Source organism: Scomber japonicus, chromosome 15 (assembly GCF_027409825.1).
Source record: "Scomber japonicus isolate fScoJap1 chromosome 15, fScoJap1.pri, whole genome shotgun sequence".
NCBI classification, from domain to species: domain Eukaryota; kingdom Metazoa; phylum Chordata; class Actinopteri; order Scombriformes; family Scombridae; genus Scomber; species Scomber japonicus.
In genome coordinates this window covers 9,359,548-9,377,671 of record NC_070592.1, presented here as the reverse complement: position 1 = coordinate 9,377,671, position 18,124 = coordinate 9,359,548, and the positions used below count along the sequence as shown (strand labels likewise).

The window sequence follows — 18,124 nt, the reverse complement described above, 5'->3', positions numbered from 1 at the left end:
TCACTTTCACTTTAACTTCCTTTTAAAAAATAAAAAATATCCCTCTCTCTTTTCCTTTTAAAATACACTTTAAAAAAGCTTTAAAACTATAGCCTTTAAAGCCAGAGCACTACCTCCTCTGCACAAACATGGTAACCAAGTGAGGAAATCTTTTTCTTTTTCTTTTTTTTGTCTTCCTGGCATTTGTAACTAGGCATGACGTCACGAGCACACCTGCTGCTGAGGGATGCACACCTGATGCCAAAGATCATTTATTAAACAGGAGGACTCACTCATGGTCACTCTCTTATTTTAGGCGAGCTTTTGTGTTTTCTTTTTTTTAATTTGTTATTACTGTTTTCTTTTCATTATAATTGTGTGTGTGTGTGTGTGTGGGAGGTGTGTGTGTGTGTGTGTGTGTGTGTGTGTGGTGGTGTGGGGGGGGGGGTGTTTCCACTTTTACTGTTTAATATAGTGTTTTTTTATGTAAAGCTGCCTTGCCTTACATTTACTCAAGTTAGTTAAGTATAATTATTAGGTACTTGTACTTTACTTGAGCATTTTCATTTAATGGTACTTTATACTTCCACTCCACTACATTTATTTGACAGCTTTTTTCATATTAATATTTGACACAATGGATTAATATAAACTTTTAGCACATTAATAAATACAAAAAGTGTGGTATACTCAAAAATATGTGATGACTTAGTGAATGTATTTCTGAAAATATTGTTTACATGTTATTACATTAATTAATGTTTTGCTAATTGCAACAATACAAACACTTCAGTATTGAGTTTGAGACCCAAAATATTTAATTTTACATTTGTTAGGAGACAAAGCTATGACAAAATGTATGTCAATGGGAAAATAGAAGAGCGGAACCAATTATGCTCAGGTAGTGTTGCACCCAGGTCACTAAGGTGAGGGACGCTCCCCGCTCCCCTCAGAGAAAACTTGGGAAGAGAAACGTTTGGTTCATGTCTTCATTTCTCCGGACATTTCATCTGTTTTTCAGGAGCTGAAAGGCATCGAACCTGATTCATTTTGTTACAAAAGCAGTGTGTAGTCAGACTCACATTTCATGTCATGTCTATCAATTGTTAATAGCTCCACCAAATAATGATTTTCCCCTCTAAACTTCTAAGAATTTCATTTTTGTAAGAGTTCAAATGATCCAATATAATAAAAATCAAAGAAAAAAAAGTCAAATACACATTGGCTGAGTGCATGGCGATTTCAAGACGTGACCATAAATACTTTACTTTTATGCTTGAAAACTTTCCCTCCTATTAAATAAAGAGCCTTATTTAATTTGAATTCATTTCAAATATACATTATATTATCCACTAGTTACCTATGCAGCTTCTGATGATCATATTATAGTTTATCACTCGTTTGGTTTTCTGTTTTGTTGTTTTTAGTTGTTTGTCTCTTTGTTTTAATTTCCATCTATCATTTGTTTTCCCTGTTTTATCATAGGCCTGGTTTGAATATGTAAATCTGTATTTGTTGCTGCTGTATGTCTCTCCTTATATCATGACCAACCTCAGGAAAAACAAAAACAGAAAAGAGGCAGAGTGAGATGTCTTCATTTCATCTTCCTCTCTGACTGTTCTCAGTGCTGCTCAGCATCTCTCACTCTTTCTTTGCAGTTGCTCGCCCCCTGCTGATCAGACAGTAACAGCAGCGGGCAACACTTCCAAAATCTCTTAGAAAACTTGACAATCTGAACACTGCAGACATACCCACACATAATATCTGGCTATGATGATGTTATAGATTTAGTAAGACACACCGGGACAAGAGCCCAACAAGAGCCATCAACTCATGAGCTAATTTATTACACTAAACATGACACAAAAAAAAACAAGTATAAAAATAAAGACGAATAAAGTGAACTTAGACATAAGAAATGCTTTTTTTCCTCAGGTCCATATGGAGCCCAGTATGAGCACGAGCCCATTAACTGGAACATGTGTGTGTAAATTCATGATGTTTCTTGGCACAACAGAAAATAAACGTGTATGATGGCACAGAGCTAATGCACATCCTTCATCTGTAAGTACATTGTGATATACAGTAAACATACTGTATGCACACAAACCTCTTGTTTTCTTCAAAAATATGTCATATCAACAGTTTAAAAAAACATGTTAAGGCCCATATCCTCTACCATAAAGGAAATGATACATGTAAAAAGAGACAGTTTTGAAAGGAAAATAACATTTCATGTAAAAAAAAAAAAAAAGCACCATACACCCAAAAAAAAACAGAATGATAAGATAAAAACCAAAGTTGTATTTTCCGTTGCCGATGTCAGCATGTAAAACTGGTGAGGTGAAGTTGATCCGAAAAAAAAACCGGGTCCATGTGGGTTAGTGTTTTTGTTTGTTTGTTTGTTTTAAGAGTTTCCTATCATGGTCATCCCACAGTCACCTCCCACCTCTGGACAGGCTTCGAGTCGAGCCAGTCTGCTCTGCTCCAAAGCAATGGCCTCGGCCGAGTGTTTGCATTTCTCTGATCCGCACTGACAGGTGAAATACTTGCTCTTAATGTCCCAAAAGCGGTCTCCGTAGTCGAACCTGAAGAAAGAGAAGTGTAGTCAAAGATCAACACAGGCTGGAAAACTCAAAACTACAGAAAGAAAGAAAAGGTAGGTGAATAAATGAATGAAACCGAGGAATAAGCGTGTCTGCTTCTCACCCTAGCTCTTGTCCGCTGTGGATGTCTCTGGAGCTGAAGAAGGCGATGCGGGGGAATCTCAGGTCCTGGTGCAGCATGAACACACGCACTGGGATGAGGTTGGGGTCGCAAAGGTGGTTGATGAAGCGGCTGATGTTGCCGTAGTAACGGGCGTCGATACAATACACCTCCCCATCCTACATAGAGAACACAGAACATGTAGAGTCTGATATTTCACATTAAAACGGTTCCTTATGTTGCTTTTTTTTTTTTATTAACATTTTTTATTTTCATTATTCACAATTACCCCCCCCACCCCCCCCCCCACCCCCAACAGTCAAACCCCTCCCCAGTCATACTGATCCCTTTCTGGTTAACATCTACCATTGTGCTCCTTCATGTACAGCTATAACAGCTATGATAACTGCATCAATAACGCCAAAACATAAAATAATTAATTAATAATTAAATACAAAAATAAATAAATAAGTAGAAAATGACTCCAGACAAGATCAGTACAACAACTAAATAAAGTAAATACTAAGGCAGGAGGTAATTAGTTAGCAAATAATAAAATAATAAATAAATAAAGAGCAATAATCCTTGTGTTGCTTTTTTTTAAAAACATTGATGAAGGTATTTTGGTACAATTAGAAAGCACTCACAGTCTGGATTAATGCTACCACTTAGTGCATGCATGGCACACAATGTAAACATCTGGAAATCTTGTAACAGTTGTGTTCATGTTTTAAGACTTATAGAATAAACTGATTTATAAACGTTAAAATTATGATGTGTGCTAATGCCAAAGATTACAGAAACCTGCAGATTAAAAAAAAGAAAAAAGAAAAGGGATTCAGTGACATATTCGACCACTGGTAGCACTATGGTTGTATTTATTTTAACATGGACCCCAGGAAGAGTAGCTGTTGCCTGGGTAACAGCTAATGGGGATCCAAATAAACTAAACTAAACTAAACTATGGAGTTATGTTTTTACATGTGGGTCTCACTCGTGTTTGTTCTCATGTATGTACCAGCAAAGTCAAGGAAGAAGAAGACTGCTAGCAAGTAAAGATGGTGATAAAACAATCAGGACTTAACACTGCACAGTCACAGGAAAGTGTTACCTGAGTGTCTGCTATGAGCCAAACATTGTGAGGATGTTGTCTAGCTCAGCAGTTCTTGGTGTATGGGTTCAGGTCTGGCTAGTTATTGACTATATTAGTTATTTATTATCAGATGTCAAATCCCCTTCCTTCCACTCTCTCCCTCCAACCTTTTCCACACATCACAGTAATCTCTTACCTTATTGTCCAGGTCAAACAAGTAGGAGTCGTCTTCTCTCACATCTGCCTCTGCATCAGAGATCAGCTCTCCTACGTATCTGTGTGGAAAGAGAAGGATTAAAACCTTATTTTCAAAAACCTCTGACCTTTCATATGATGCTTATAATCGAGTGCAGAGGCTTCTCTTACTCGCAGATGAAGCTTCCTTGGGGAATGTCCTGCAGGGCTCGAACGCCCCAGCCCATCTTCTCAGTCCTGTAGAGCTGAAGACGAACTCTGAAGGAAGGAGGAGGAGGAAATGTATGGGTTCAGATAGTAGACAGAAAATTAGTTAACCTTCGTGTCCTCCTCCCGGGTCAAAGTGACCTCGTCTTTTTTGACTGTTCCTTCTTTCCTCCCTTCCTTCTTTTCCTTCCTTCCTCCCTCCTTCTCTCTTTCTTTCCTCCCCCTACCTTCCTTCTTTCCTTCCTTCCTCCCTTCCTCTTTTCCTTTCTCCCTCCCTCCCTCCCTTCTTTTACTTCCTTTCCTCCCTTCTTTCCTTCCTTCCATCCCTCCCTCCTTTCCTTCCTTCTTCCTCCCTTCCTTCTATCCCGGCCTCCCTTCTTTCCATCCCGGCCTCCCTTCTTTCCTTCCTTCCTTCCATCCCTCCCTCCTTTCCTTCCTCCCTCCTTTCTCCCTTCCTTCTTTCCTTTCTTCCCATTCCTTCTTCCTCCCTTCCTTCCTTCCTCCCTTCCTCCCTTCCTGCCTTCTTCCTTCCTTCCTCCCTCCCTTCCTTCCTCCCTTCTTCCTTCCTTGACTCGAGGACAACAGGAGGGTTAATATAAAAGTAGGCAGTAAAATACTTAAATTATGTAAAACACTGAAGAGATACTGAGCTGAATCATTGAGCTTTGATAGACTGTTTGTTATTTGTAACACTTGGCTCCCTCTCTCTCTGTCATACAGTTCATCTGTGATTAACTCATCCACAGTTTGATTAATCATTAATGTTTAAACGATGTTGTAGCCACTGACTGCATCTGGAATTAACAGTGAAAAACCTGCATATTTTAACCACTGCTGTTAAGTTAAGTGAGTTATACTTAATCATTACTTGATGCCTGCCTGCACCACCCTGTTCTTGCACGTTCGGTAACAGGAACAGGCCATGTTGCATTCAAATATAAGCGGGGGTTCGATTTTGTTGAACTCTTGAAGCAACCGCTGGTCCTGGTGACACAAAGAAAAAGACAAAGACAAAATAAATGTATTAGATTCAGATGATGGGGAAGAAGACAGGATACTAATGGAGCTAATAAATTATGTTTAATGATTTTTCACACTACGAAATATTCTCTAAATATAACTCTGTAGTCTGAAAATGAAGAGGAAGAATTTTAAAGAATGAAATAATCCTGGCAAGTAGTACAATTATGCCAAAAATAGTTCATAATATGCTATTTTTGAAAAAGTTGATTAGATTTAAAAATATTCGAGAGGATGACGGGTTATGTGAATTGTGTGAACTTGAAAATGAATCACATCTTCTTCTGAATTGTCCTTCTTATGATGAGTTAAGAACACTGATATTTAATGAAATGTCTGTTCAAAAACCAGAGATGTTTTGGTGCTCTGATGGCAGAATGGGATGGTTGCTTAATCTTATTTTTTATTAATTGGCTACATGACACAATAAAAAATTAATATCAATCAATCAGTTTGTTCCCAGGATTAAATTCCACTTTAAAGCTGCAGTTGGTAAGTCTTATAAAAGTAACTTTGTCATATTTGCTAAGACTGTCACTATAAAGACAGAATTACATGAAACTAGTAATCTGTAAAAAACAAACAAAACACCAGGCTCATTTAGCCCCGCCTACTGCTCCTACTGCAAATTGCCAGAGCCAGGATTGTGTCTGATGGAGTGTCTGACAGCTGTCAATCACTGCTCACACATACAGGCCCCTCCCCCTTCCTCCTCAGCTCGGTCATGCTCATATCTCCGAGAGCGGCTTCAGGAACGTAGAGAAAGTAATGGCGCAGCAACAACCACTGCGTGCATGTGGTCGTGCGCACGTCAGCCTCCTCTGGAGGAGGGACTTTGGAGGCAGGGCAGGAGTGCAGCAGAGAGGGAGGGGGAGGGATCTGAAAGTTGTACTTCTTCAAATTTGATGCTAAGTCCTCTCTCTCCTCAAAGTTACCAACTGCAGCTTTAATGATGTAGTTCATAAAACAGTGTTTCTGTTTACCTTGTCATACCAGCAGCGGATGCTGAGCTGCCCGCAGAGACAGTTACTCGACGAGCAGTCATCAGTGCAGCTACAGTGCTGAAGAAAACAATAAAATACAAGAATAAGATGTGTTTTCCTTGCAGATCAAACGTCTGTGTGTTTGTGTAACGTCGAGAGAAAACTACAGTCAAAGCTGGAGCCTGAGTTACAGTATTACCTGCAAGTGTGTAATGTTGCGGTCTATGTTCATTGCTGAAGTTTCACAGTTTTCTGAAACGTATTTATAGTCAGACGGACAGCCTTCGTCATCTACTGCATTCACACAGGGGATGGGGACGTTCTCGTAACCCTGCGCAACATCACTGTGGCGAGAAAAAGAAGTAGTAAAAACAAAATCAGGAAGTTAATTATTAAAAAAAGAGGAGGAAAACAAGATAAAGCCTCATTCAGTTTTCACAACAACTACCTGCAGATTATTCTTTCTGTCCGAAGCATACGGTTGGTTATTCCTCTTCGCAGCTTCCTGTTGATCTGCAGCGCCACCCACACCGGCGTGTCGGATCGAGCGAGGGTGAGAGGCGTGTCTCCTTCCCTGTTCATGATGTCTATATCTGCGCCTCTGGAGAGGAACAACCTGCAGTGGAAGTGACAGAAATCAACATGAGGGCCACACAATTAGACTGTTTGGACATGGAAACACACAACAGGATTGTAATTGAAGCTTAGAGTTCACGATCCACTCACGTAACACACTCCAGGAAGCCTTCTCTGGCGGCGATGTGGAGCGGTGTGTCTCCGTGCATGTTAACGGAGGAGAGGGAGCAGCCAGCGTTCAACACCAGCTCTGCTATGTCCACGTTTCCTGCGTAGGCCGCCCAGTGGAGGCACACATTCAGCTCCTGGAAATTTTTTTTTTGCCATTTTAAAATCAGTACAGCACCAATTAAATCAAACTGAAATGAAGATGAAACATTTTAAAGATAGTTTTTAGGCTCTTACTGGAAAAAAACGCTTATACTCATGTGAGAATACTTTTTAGTTGTCTGTTTTCTGAATATCTTTTGACTTTTTGACACTGTTTCAGACATATAAGATGTCACTATGGACTTAATAACTTGTGAAGGGCACTTTCTTTTTGCTGATATTCTACAAGCCAAAAAATTAATTGAGAAAATCATTAGAATAATAATTTATCAGGAAAAGAATAATAATTATTAAAAAAGCCCTGGAACAAAGACTAATTAAAACACCTAAGGTATCATTATACATAAATTGCCTTGGTAAACCAGCAGAAGAAAACAATTGTGTTGTGTTGAGTTTACCTTATCATTAATAGTAACATCAGCTCCTCTGTTCAGCAGTGCTTTAATCACACCAACATGTTTGTGCTCTGCTGCCCAGATGATCGGTGTCCAGCCGCCGGTGTCCTGAGAAACACCATGAAGAAGAATCAAAATTACTCTCTGATACAGTTTGATCAGTTTCCACAATTATTATAAAATGATTGTCCTGTTTCTGAGATTTTTCAGGCTTTTTATTTGTCAATTTTGAGAGATCAGTATTGCTATCAGCTTTAAGAACAAAACCTTATAAAAAGGTCGATGCAAAGTTGAAATTAAATTAGAATAAATTGGCAGCAATGACAGACTAAAAGGTTATTTGATCACTAACACGCGGCCATTTTGGCTCTTCCATTACCTGTGCGTTTACGTCAACCTGCCCCGTCTCCATCAGCATGGTGACAATCTCCAGGCTGCCCAGTTTGGCTGCGTGGTGCAGGCCAGTATAACCATCCTCCTCCTCCAGAAAACGGAAATAAACACAAACTTAAATTTATCGAAACTGAACCTCTCAAAGTTCACATTTACATTTTTATTTTAGGTGCTGACAGACACTCACAACGTGATAGACGCAGGCACCGTTCTGGATCAGGTAACGAGCCACCTCAATGTGATTGTTGATGATCGCTTCCAGCAGAGGAGTCCTCAGGTCCTTGTCCTGGGCATCGACCTGAGCACCGGCCTGTCAGTAAACAAGCAAATATAATCCTTAAAACCATAATTTATCAGGTTTTACTTTTGTTTGTTCACCTAGAGTCATGCACACTAATCACAGAAACAAAACCAAGACAATATCTCACCTGTATCAGGATGTAGCAGACTTCCAGCAGACCTTTCTGAGCTGCAGCATGGAGAGCAGAGCGCCTGTTCTGAGAGTCAGGCTGGTATGTGGGATCGATGCCCTCCACTGAGACAGACAGACACACACACACACACAATGTTACTATACTATTCTATACAAATGTCCCCACATACATTTGGATTAGAAGCCAAGAGAAGTGAGAAAATGGTCAACACATCATATAAATATTCACAATTCCACAATAAGCTGTCATGAGTCTTTATTTTTAAGCAGACTACTCTCAGGTGTAAATGAAAAAGTGCACAGAGGTATTTCTTTCCCCCTCTAGACTCACTCAGCATGAGCAGAACTCTCTGCACTTCGCCTTGTTTGGCAGCGGGGTAGAGCTGACGAGGGTGGAACCTCAGTTTCTTCCTCCTGATAAAAATCAAAAAAACAACAATTACCCAATTTGGTCTGAAAGAGTTTTAAAAAGATCCTCCTTTTCAACTGGAAGCTGGGTTATTTCTCTTGGAAGAGCTCAAGCAAACAAAAAGGAAATAGTTTGTCTTATTTAAAAGTACTCAAGTGTTGCTGTGGCTGCAGGCATGAAGCTGATTTAACAGATTTCTAAAGAAGAAACATAACATTTCCACACACACACACACACACACACACACACACACACACACACACACACACACACAATGTTATATTAAAAATCAAACCTCTCAGTGTCCTGTGTGAGGATGGCCTTCTGTAGTGCCGCTCTGCTGGGTCCTGGTGGAAGAGCGCTGGGGCTGATGGGTTTCCCGTTCGGCATACAGAGAGAGGGTCCTACGCTGTCCACTCCCTCTTCTGGTGGGGGGACGGCGGCCACAGTTGTAGGTTGCGGGGGCTGCTGCTGTTGCTGTTGCTCCACCGCCAACGTTACCAAGCCGTGGCTACGCATACGAGCACTGGAGAGGGGCAGCGAAGAGGGGCAAAGGTCAGGAAACAGTCAAAGATGATCCTAATTTCATTCCTTTTTTATATATTCTGGCATTACGGTAAACTTCCTTTAAAACCTCAATTCTGTCAAACTTCATTCAGTCTTATACCTGACTGGTCTTTCGGGCATCTTCCCGTCCTTCATCCCTCCCGTCGAGGCCGTGAGGGAGGGTGCGTTGGGGGCGGACGGCGGCAGAGACGGTGTGGTGGTGGAGGAGGCCGACATGGTGACGACGGTGGTTGCTGAGGCTGTGGCGGAGCTGAAGGAAGGGATGGTGACCTCTTGAGCCTCGGAGGCGTCTTCGCCACAGTGTGGACAGAAGAGCATGCCGCCGCCGTTCGCCCTGCTCCGAGCGCCACCCAGCACCGTCACGCAACCCCGGTGGAAGCGGTGAGCGATGCGCTGGTCCGGGCAGCACTCAAGGAACGTGCCCTAAAAAAAAAAAAAAAAGAAGATGAGCCTTATTTAATATTCCTCTTAGATATAATTCAATATGGAGTATTTTTAAATTACCGTTACCCTTACCGCTATGCAGAAGTATCCACAGCCGGGGCAGCAGTGATGTTTGACCATGTGTGACCGATGGACGTCACAAAGCAGCATGAGGGGCACCCGACTGGAGGGCCGCATGGTCTCACCTTTAATAGTCCGATTGGTACAAGCCCTCAGCTGAAAGATGCAGCAGGAGAGGAAACAAAGACAGTCAGAGAGTTATTTTATATTCTTAAAAGCAAAATTAAGATCTTTTATGTCTGGTTTTACTTTATCACATTCCCTCTTCGTCGTTTTATTAATATTTTCTTTTCTTCTTATCTTTTGTTTTCCTTTTAATACCCCCTCACTTTATTCTATTTGTGTATTCTGAATTTTGACATTTTCATTCTACCTCTGGTGTGTCCTCATCACAGATTCAAGAGTTATGACAGTGTTTCCTCAGTTCCTGTTTTCATTTCTTGTTTTGTATTATGTAAAGCATTTTAAGTTACATTACTATGAATGAAAAGTGCTATACAAATAAAGTCTGAGTTAATAAATTATCAAAAACTGCACGTAACGATTGTTTTCTTCTACAAAAGCCAATGTAAACATGATGAGGTTTGCCATGTGCTAATATCACTGATGTATAAAGTCTGTGTGTGTATTTATCAAAAGGAACAAAGTAATCCTTGATCCTGAATCCTACTTTTGATCAGCCATTAATGCTACACAGTCATATTTTATCCCACAATTCAGCAGTACAAAAGGAATATGTCAACCCATTTGATACTAATATTTCACCTCAAGGGACTTCATTCAAGTGGCCTCATGTACAGCGGGGATACATTCAGTATTTGTGTATTTAACTGCATGATGACATCAACACAAACCTCTCCGTTGATGCTCTCAGTGGCCATACACTGTCTGCTGACGTGGTGGCTCGTGCTGTCGACACGAGGAGCCTCCATCCTGCAGCTGCACAGAGGAAGCTCCTCCAGCCGCTCTGTGTCCCCCGCATCACTTCCTTCTGCAAAAAGGAGCAACATTCAATTATTATTATTACTACTATTATTCAACAATAGACAATTTAACACCGAAGAAGAATGTGTATTATTTTGGGTAAATTATGAGTTGAAAACATTTTTTTTTTTATCTGCAGCTGGTTTCTGTACTTGATCGTTTAATTTCTTACATGTGATGAATTACACTAGGCCCTTAAATAATGATTTTCATTAATAGTTATTCTGCCAATTATTTTCTCAATTAATCAATTAATTGTTTTGTATATGTAAGACAAATGTAAAAAAAATATTACTACATTATAATTTCCCAAAACCTAATGTGACATCTTCATATTAAATCCAACCATCATTCTAAAACCCAAAGATGAAACCAGAGAGCTTGGGCATTATTTTCCATTTAAAATGAAATAAATCAGTTTTAGAGTTGCAGATTAATTTAATTTTTTTGTTCATCGTTTCATCTTTGGAGCCATCAATGTACTAGTAGCAGCAGCTATTCATCTTATTTTCATTGTAATAAAACCTCTAACTTGAGAATACTATGTCTTTGTCTCTTCCAGCAGTTTAGATTACAGTTTACATACTATATACATCTACCACATACATGTCTTATGGACCCCAGGAAGAGTAGCTGTCATCCCCATTAGCTGTTACCTGGGTAACAGCTAATGGGGATCCAAATAAACTAAACTAAACTAAACCATAAACCCACCATGGTGAGGCGAGAGTGTTAGACTGTCAGCAGCAGCGATGTCCAGAGCACCGAGGGGAACCTCTGTATACTCAGTGGACCTTCCTGCTGAGAGAAATGACAAACTATAAGCATCGATAATTATAAAAACATGACAGAAAATACAAACTGAAAACATCTCTTCAAAGTCATCTAAACAATCAATATATTAATTGCGGTACCTTTGGTGACAATTACAGCCTTGAATCTAGGCGGGTTTGTCTGCACCAGCTTTCTACATGTCAACGCTTCATTTTGTTGCCATTCTTCTTGGCAAACCTGCTCAAGCTCTATTAAGCTGCACGGCGACTGTGAACAAGCGACAACTTTCCAGTCGTTCCATAAATTCACGATTCTCCAACAGCGTGGTCCCTTCAGAGTTCTCACCGTCACCGTCGTCGTCGTCGTCGTCGTGGTGCTGGTCTCCCTCACCGGTGCTGTTCTTGCACAGTCACCCAGTTCTCCAGCAGTGCCGTATTCTTTCCATTTCTTGATGATTGACCTTACTGTATTACGAGGGATGTTCAGCGCCTTGGATATCTTCTTGTATCCTTCCCCTGATCGATACTTTTCAATTATGTTGTCGTGGATTTGTTTAGAGTGTTTCTTTATCTTCATGGTGTAGTTTTTGGCTGAGCAGTGGCTTTAATCATTTAATTAAACGCAGGTGGTTTTCATTCAGCTTATTAAAACAACTGGCTGCACCGAGTGATGATCAGGTGGTTGAAGGGGGTGAACACTTGTGCAGTTTGCTTTACATTCAATTTAATTCAGATCAATTTGTAGATATTTCTGGGGTTGTTTTAGGAAATCGAGAATAGATTAGATTCGTGTCTCTCACCTCCCACAGTCTCCACCACATCAGCAGTGTTCCTCTCTTTGTTCTGGTCCAGCTGCGGCCAAGAAAGCTCCTCGCTTTTATTCCTACTCTGGACGTCTCTCAGTGTTTCAGGCTCCGAACGCTGCGAGAAAGAAATTCGGTCTGAATTTATAACCGTTACATGTATAAAAAAGGTGAGGAAAAACAAGGGTTAAAAAATTCTATTCAGCTTATTATTAATACGGTCAGCAATTAAAACAGCTCCAACTCCACAGCAAAAGAAAGAAGGGTTCATAGTTGCAGTTTTGAGGTCATTAAACTTCACTGCAAGCTGCCAAATGCATTTTTCCCTTTGATAAGACATTTACTGTGTGTGCATTGGGTTCAGTATTTTTATCCACCCTTCAACCACAACTTGATGATTCATTTGAGCTACAGAAGAGGTTTTAAATGACACGTAGAGAAACTGAGAGACGACTATTATTAGCTCATTTTTTAGCAACCTTTTTGTTTTATAATTACCTGCTGGCTAGTAGCGAGGAAATCAATGACTAAATGTTACAAGATCAGTTTGTGTTATGCAAGCCTGAGTCTGGAAAACATTGATCAGAATTTGACAGAGCGCAACCAGATACATGTTGGACAAATGAACAAACTGGGCCAAATATTCAGATGATATTACTTGACAATCCAGAAATGCACAACTTACTATTTTTAAATCTAAAATGAAGCATAATTCTCCAACTATATGGCTAATTTTTTCCCCTCATATTTACTTATTTTGATGAACAGGTAAAGATATTTTTATATATATATATTATATATTTCTACTTTTAAAAACTGGGAACAGAGAGCAATGACAACCATGCAAGTAGCACTCTTCCAATTTTGTGTATTAAATTGTATCCAAAAGTTAGACTGTTTAATCAAGTGTCTTAAAAGACGAGTGTGAAGCAGGTGATCATCTGTGTTGGTAGTAACTGTTTAAACTTCTCATTTTTCTGTGTGTATGTTTATGAGTCCCACATATTCTTTAAGTAAACACTTTTTTATCTGATTTTATGTCTATGTGAAAGTTTCTCTTCTATGTTCTCTCTGACTATGTTATTAACAACTTTTCTTTGATGTAAAATTCTGCAGCTTTTCAGTACACTTCACTACCAGCATTAATTAATCAAATCAAATCATACTGATCAGATACAGTTTGCATTGATGTCTGTTAATCACCTATGACACCTGTTTTATTTTCAAGCTAGTACAGGATTAAATGACATCTGTGAGCAGCTGTTTGAGATCTGGAGGTGTAGCGAGTGTGTGAAGAGTTTAAGAGAAAGTTAGAAGTTAAAAAGGAAGAAGGTTGGAAAGTTATTATAAAGCTAATAAAATAATTTAAAATCACTCACATGATCGGACATGTTCACTGACCCTTCTCTGTCTTTACCACTCTGCCTTGCTTCTCCCCCCACATCTTCAAACTACCAGACAAACAAAAGGAAAACCATTTTTTAAAAGAAAGAAATATTGTGTTTGTTGTTTTATATAAACATTTTGCAGCACATAAATATGCTAAAAGTGTTTGATAGCAATTTCTAATGGACGGTAACCAAATCAAAGCCTCACACCTTGTCTGAATCTCGCTTGGACGGACTGGAAATCTCAACTTTCTCTACTGCTTCCTCCTCCGAGTTGCTGCTCTTCACCGCTGGAGGCTTGGTGACGGACTCCGCCTTTTTATGGAATAACTTTTCCTCCTGAGTGTTAAAAGGAAATCAGAAAATGTGAGTCGACAGTGGGGACACACACTCTAGTTATATGTATTTCTGGGTATGCGTTCTTCCTCTTTACCACGATTTGAGCGTTGTCTGGGATGTTCTCAGATTTCTCCGATTTCTCAGGTGTGCTGTCAGATAACTGGCCCAGTTTTCTCTTCTTTGCAACTGCAGGGGGAAAAAAAACACACAAATCAACTCAAACTATGACAGAGTGAGCTCTCTTAACTCATTTCTATCCATGCATGGTTTGGTTATTTCACACAGATAAAACACAGCGAGAATAATACAGCCACCGACCAGTTTCAGTGTCACAGGAAAGCGAGGCTGAGGATCCGGAAGGAGTCACAGGTTCAGCAGGTGGCTCAACACGGCTCACCTGTGCAAGAAAAACAGTCAGCGGTCATGACAACTGTGTGATGTACAAAGTAGAAAATCAAGACAGAAGCAAATATTATAGATATCCAGGATGCTCACCTGCACTGGTGGAGGCCTGTTCATGGTCTTGCGGGCTCTGTGGATCTTGGGTGGCGCAGGGGAGACAGAGGGAGACGATGAAGCCGTCGCAGAGGAGGAAGAGGAAGAGGAGGATGAGGAGGAGGAGGAAGAGGAGGACGAGGAGGAGGAGGGAGGCGCTGGCGGCAGGACGGATTTACTACTGCCAGGCCCAGAAACGCTCATCTTCGCTCGGCCGGGGGACAACGTTGAAGACGTAGAGGGAGAGGAGGACAATAAGGACATGGATGGGAGGGACTTTGCTGCGTGTCCTGTGGAAAGGAGTTATTTTAAATTAGTGAATATTGATTTTTTTTTTTTTTTTTTTTTTAAACAGAGCTACTGCTTTCAAAAAAATGAAAACCAAACAGTTCATGCTCACCTGCAGCAGGTTTGTTTGTTGGCGAGGAGGCGGGCGACCATTTCTCCCCCTCCTCTTCAGCTCTGGAAACGTCCTTCCCAGGCTGCTGAGACGACAATATCGACGGCATGACACCCATTGGCTCTGTCTTTTTGGCTGCAGCAGTCGTGACGAAAGCTGCATTATCTGAAGAATAAAATCCCCCCGTGAGTTTGTCTTAAAGCAGTACATTGATTTCAAACATCTATCTGCATGAAGGAGCTGCAGACGTACCTTCCTTTACTTGACTTGGTCCGGCTAACGACTCAGCTGGTGTTGAGTCATTTCCTTCAGGAGGCTCCTGAGAGACAACAAACTGCAAACGTTTATCCATCTCATGAAGAAGAAGCTACTGATATTACACATTATTGAAGATGCATGTATTAAATTCAGGACAATTCACTTTAGTGCATAAGAACATTATCAGAATAAAAAAAATCAAAAGGAGAAATACGTTGGCAGTTGTGTGGTAACGTACTGTACGTACAAGTAGCTGCTCGGAGACACTTCAGCACACAAACTTCAGGACTGTGTTCAGAATGAATCAGAAGACATGCAAAAGTATAATAGGAAACTCAGCTCAGTTTAAACTTGTACTTTACTTGAATTTTTCCATGTTTTATATTTCACTACATTTCAGAGAGAAACTTTCTACTCCACTACATTTATTTGACAGCTTTAGAAGATTTGACACAATGGATAATATAACAAACTTTTAAAATACAACATTACAGAAAGCACCTCCACCAAATAGTGATTTTCCCCTTCTAAACACATGGTTTCATTTCAATAAACCTTCAAATGATCCAATAGAGAAAAACTAAAAGAAAAACTGAAAACAGATTTGTGTGTCAGAACTTTGTTTTTCTTCTTCTTCCTCTCCCATTTATCATCTCACCACCCTTTGGAGGGGCCCCACTGAAGTAGTTGAAACTCATATAAAGGATCTGAATAGCCTATTTCTTCCACTACTACTCAAGATGCAAGAACCTATATTAAAGATTTTAGAAGAGTAGAGGAGACTTTTATGATAGTTGTCTTAGTTACATGTAATTTATGAAAATGTTGATGATTACAAAAGGCAGTAACATATGAAGTCAGATCTTTAAGATTTTGCTCAGGAGAAGGGTCTCATTTTTAATATTTACGGAATACATATATTGCTTTTTTAATGCTTTGAAATCTTTTTATATATATATATATTTATAAATAAATCATGTCATGGCCTTAAATGGTGTCACAGTACCAATTAAGCCGATGACAGACTCTTGACATTTTTCATCAAATTTTTATTTTTTATTTTATATTCCAAAATCTACATGAACTAATTAGTACATTTTCAAATGAGAGAGAAATCTTGATTAATAAGAAATAATCTCCCTTTTAAACATCATGTCAGTATCCATGAAAAATACCTGAACTTTTTTGGTGCTTAATGGTCACACTTACCCTAACAGATGAAAACATTTGTTAGAAAATTTGAAAAGTCATCAAATATAATAGTTACTCTACTTTTATTAAGTAATTGAAATAGTTACATTACTTATTACATTTTAAATAAGGTAACTAGTAATCTGTAACCTATTAAATTTCCAAAGTAACCTTCCCCACCTTGCTTATATGAATGCTATTACATCCAGACACACATATCATAATCATAACTATCATTAGATGTCAAATAAACGATCCAACCCTTATAATAAGTGTCATTACTTAGTTCACACAACCTATAACCTCTATGCATCAGTACACCCAGCTCCTGCCTTTTCCCCCTTCAGCCAAAATAAACCTCTCAACCAATGGCTGGCCTCCTCTGCTCCTACGTCACACAACCGCCATCAGTCAATCAACCCATTCATGCATTTACACACATGAAATAAGCACTTCATCCTCCCCAAAAATGGCCCATAAAATAGACAAGATCACGAAGCTAGATGTCTCACACTGACACCTAACAGTCCCTTTTTTATAGACCCATGCTGCACTGTTTTATCAATATATTAGCTGCTAAAACGTAATGAAAGGGCGACTAACCTTAAGAAAAACTCCTAGTGTGATAAAGATGATGCAAGCGGATGTCTACGCAATAAAACAAAACTGTCAAGGAGTCTAAGGAGTTAAACATATCAGCTAAAAATATTAAAACACTAAAGCACTCCTGTGGTTAAAAGCGAGCTAACAGATATCGTGGCTAGCATTTTAGCACAGCTTGGATGCAAACTACTGCTATAATCGACAAATGAGAAGGATTAATAACATGGCAGACTGCAGGTTTAGTACAGGGTTTGTAAATGCAAGCGCTAAAGTGGTTAAAAGTGGTTAAACAAGCGTAGATTTCATCACAATGCCCATTATGTGTTGTGGTTTTGTTACCTTTGTCGTTGTCTCAGATGCCGACATGTTTCCCCCAATGAACGTCGACGTAATATCAACGTGCCGCGTCACAGACCGAGCCACGCCCCCAACGTGCCCATTGTAGTATTGATTTTTTTTTTTTTTTTTTTTTTTTAAATTACAATATAAAACTATTATTATCTATTCTTCCACATAATTATCATATTTTAAAAAAAAATTATCTTCTGGAGTTTTTTTTTTTTTTTTTTTTTTAAATGAGGTAGGTGGAGTAACAATTCATACAAAGATTTTAAAGATTTTAAACACAAAATAAGTATCTATAGATTATACAGGGTTTTAATTTGAGGGAAATCGAATTAAATCAAGCTTGACCTTCTTTAAAAAATAAAAAAATCCCAAAAAATAGTTAAATAAAAAATAAATAAATAAAAATCTATTACTAACATTAAACACAGACACACATTCTTTGGTTCCCCTTTAAAACACACAAAGATATTCATATTCAGTAATTAAAAAATAAACAAATAATATAAATAATCAAACAAATTACAAATAGCAGACAATGTTACACTCGGGTGTTTAAAAAAATCTAAAGAATGGATAAAAAAATCTATAATCTATCAATATGCACCCAGTATAACAGCACATGATTCCAATATAATAATAATAATAATAATAATAATAATAATAATAATAATAATAATAATAATAATAATAATAATAATAATAATATAATAAAACATAATCTAAAAACATAGAAAAAAAAATCTATTAACAAC

At 39.0% G+C, this 18,124-nt stretch overlaps 1 protein-coding gene across 1 annotated transcript; it reads right to left on the bottom strand.

Annotated features, from left to right (window-relative positions):
- Positions 1 to 1,418: 1,418 nt before the first annotated feature.
- ehmt2 (euchromatic histone-lysine N-methyltransferase 2) lies at positions 1,419 to 17,390 on the bottom strand. The gene is made up of 28 exons (XM_053334056.1): positions 17,364 to 17,390; positions 15,225 to 15,291; positions 14,973 to 15,137; positions 14,573 to 14,862; positions 14,396 to 14,474; positions 14,172 to 14,263; positions 13,949 to 14,077; positions 13,730 to 13,801; positions 12,348 to 12,525; positions 11,489 to 11,575; positions 10,645 to 10,781; positions 9,803 to 9,946; positions 9,387 to 9,709; positions 9,015 to 9,245; positions 8,642 to 8,724; positions 8,306 to 8,412; positions 8,065 to 8,187; positions 7,864 to 7,965; positions 7,488 to 7,592; positions 6,910 to 7,064; positions 6,632 to 6,799; positions 6,383 to 6,527; positions 6,184 to 6,261; positions 5,049 to 5,164; positions 4,145 to 4,231; positions 3,975 to 4,053; positions 2,689 to 2,864; positions 1,419 to 2,567 (listed from the first exon to the last, which is right to left on the bottom strand). The coding sequence occupies exons 1-28, from the start codon at positions 17,388 to 17,390 to the stop codon at positions 2,387 to 2,389; spliced, it is 3,726 nt and encodes a 1,241-aa protein (XP_053190031.1). The 3' UTR covers positions 1,419 to 2,386.
- Between the last annotated feature and the right edge of the window lie 734 nt (positions 17,391 to 18,124).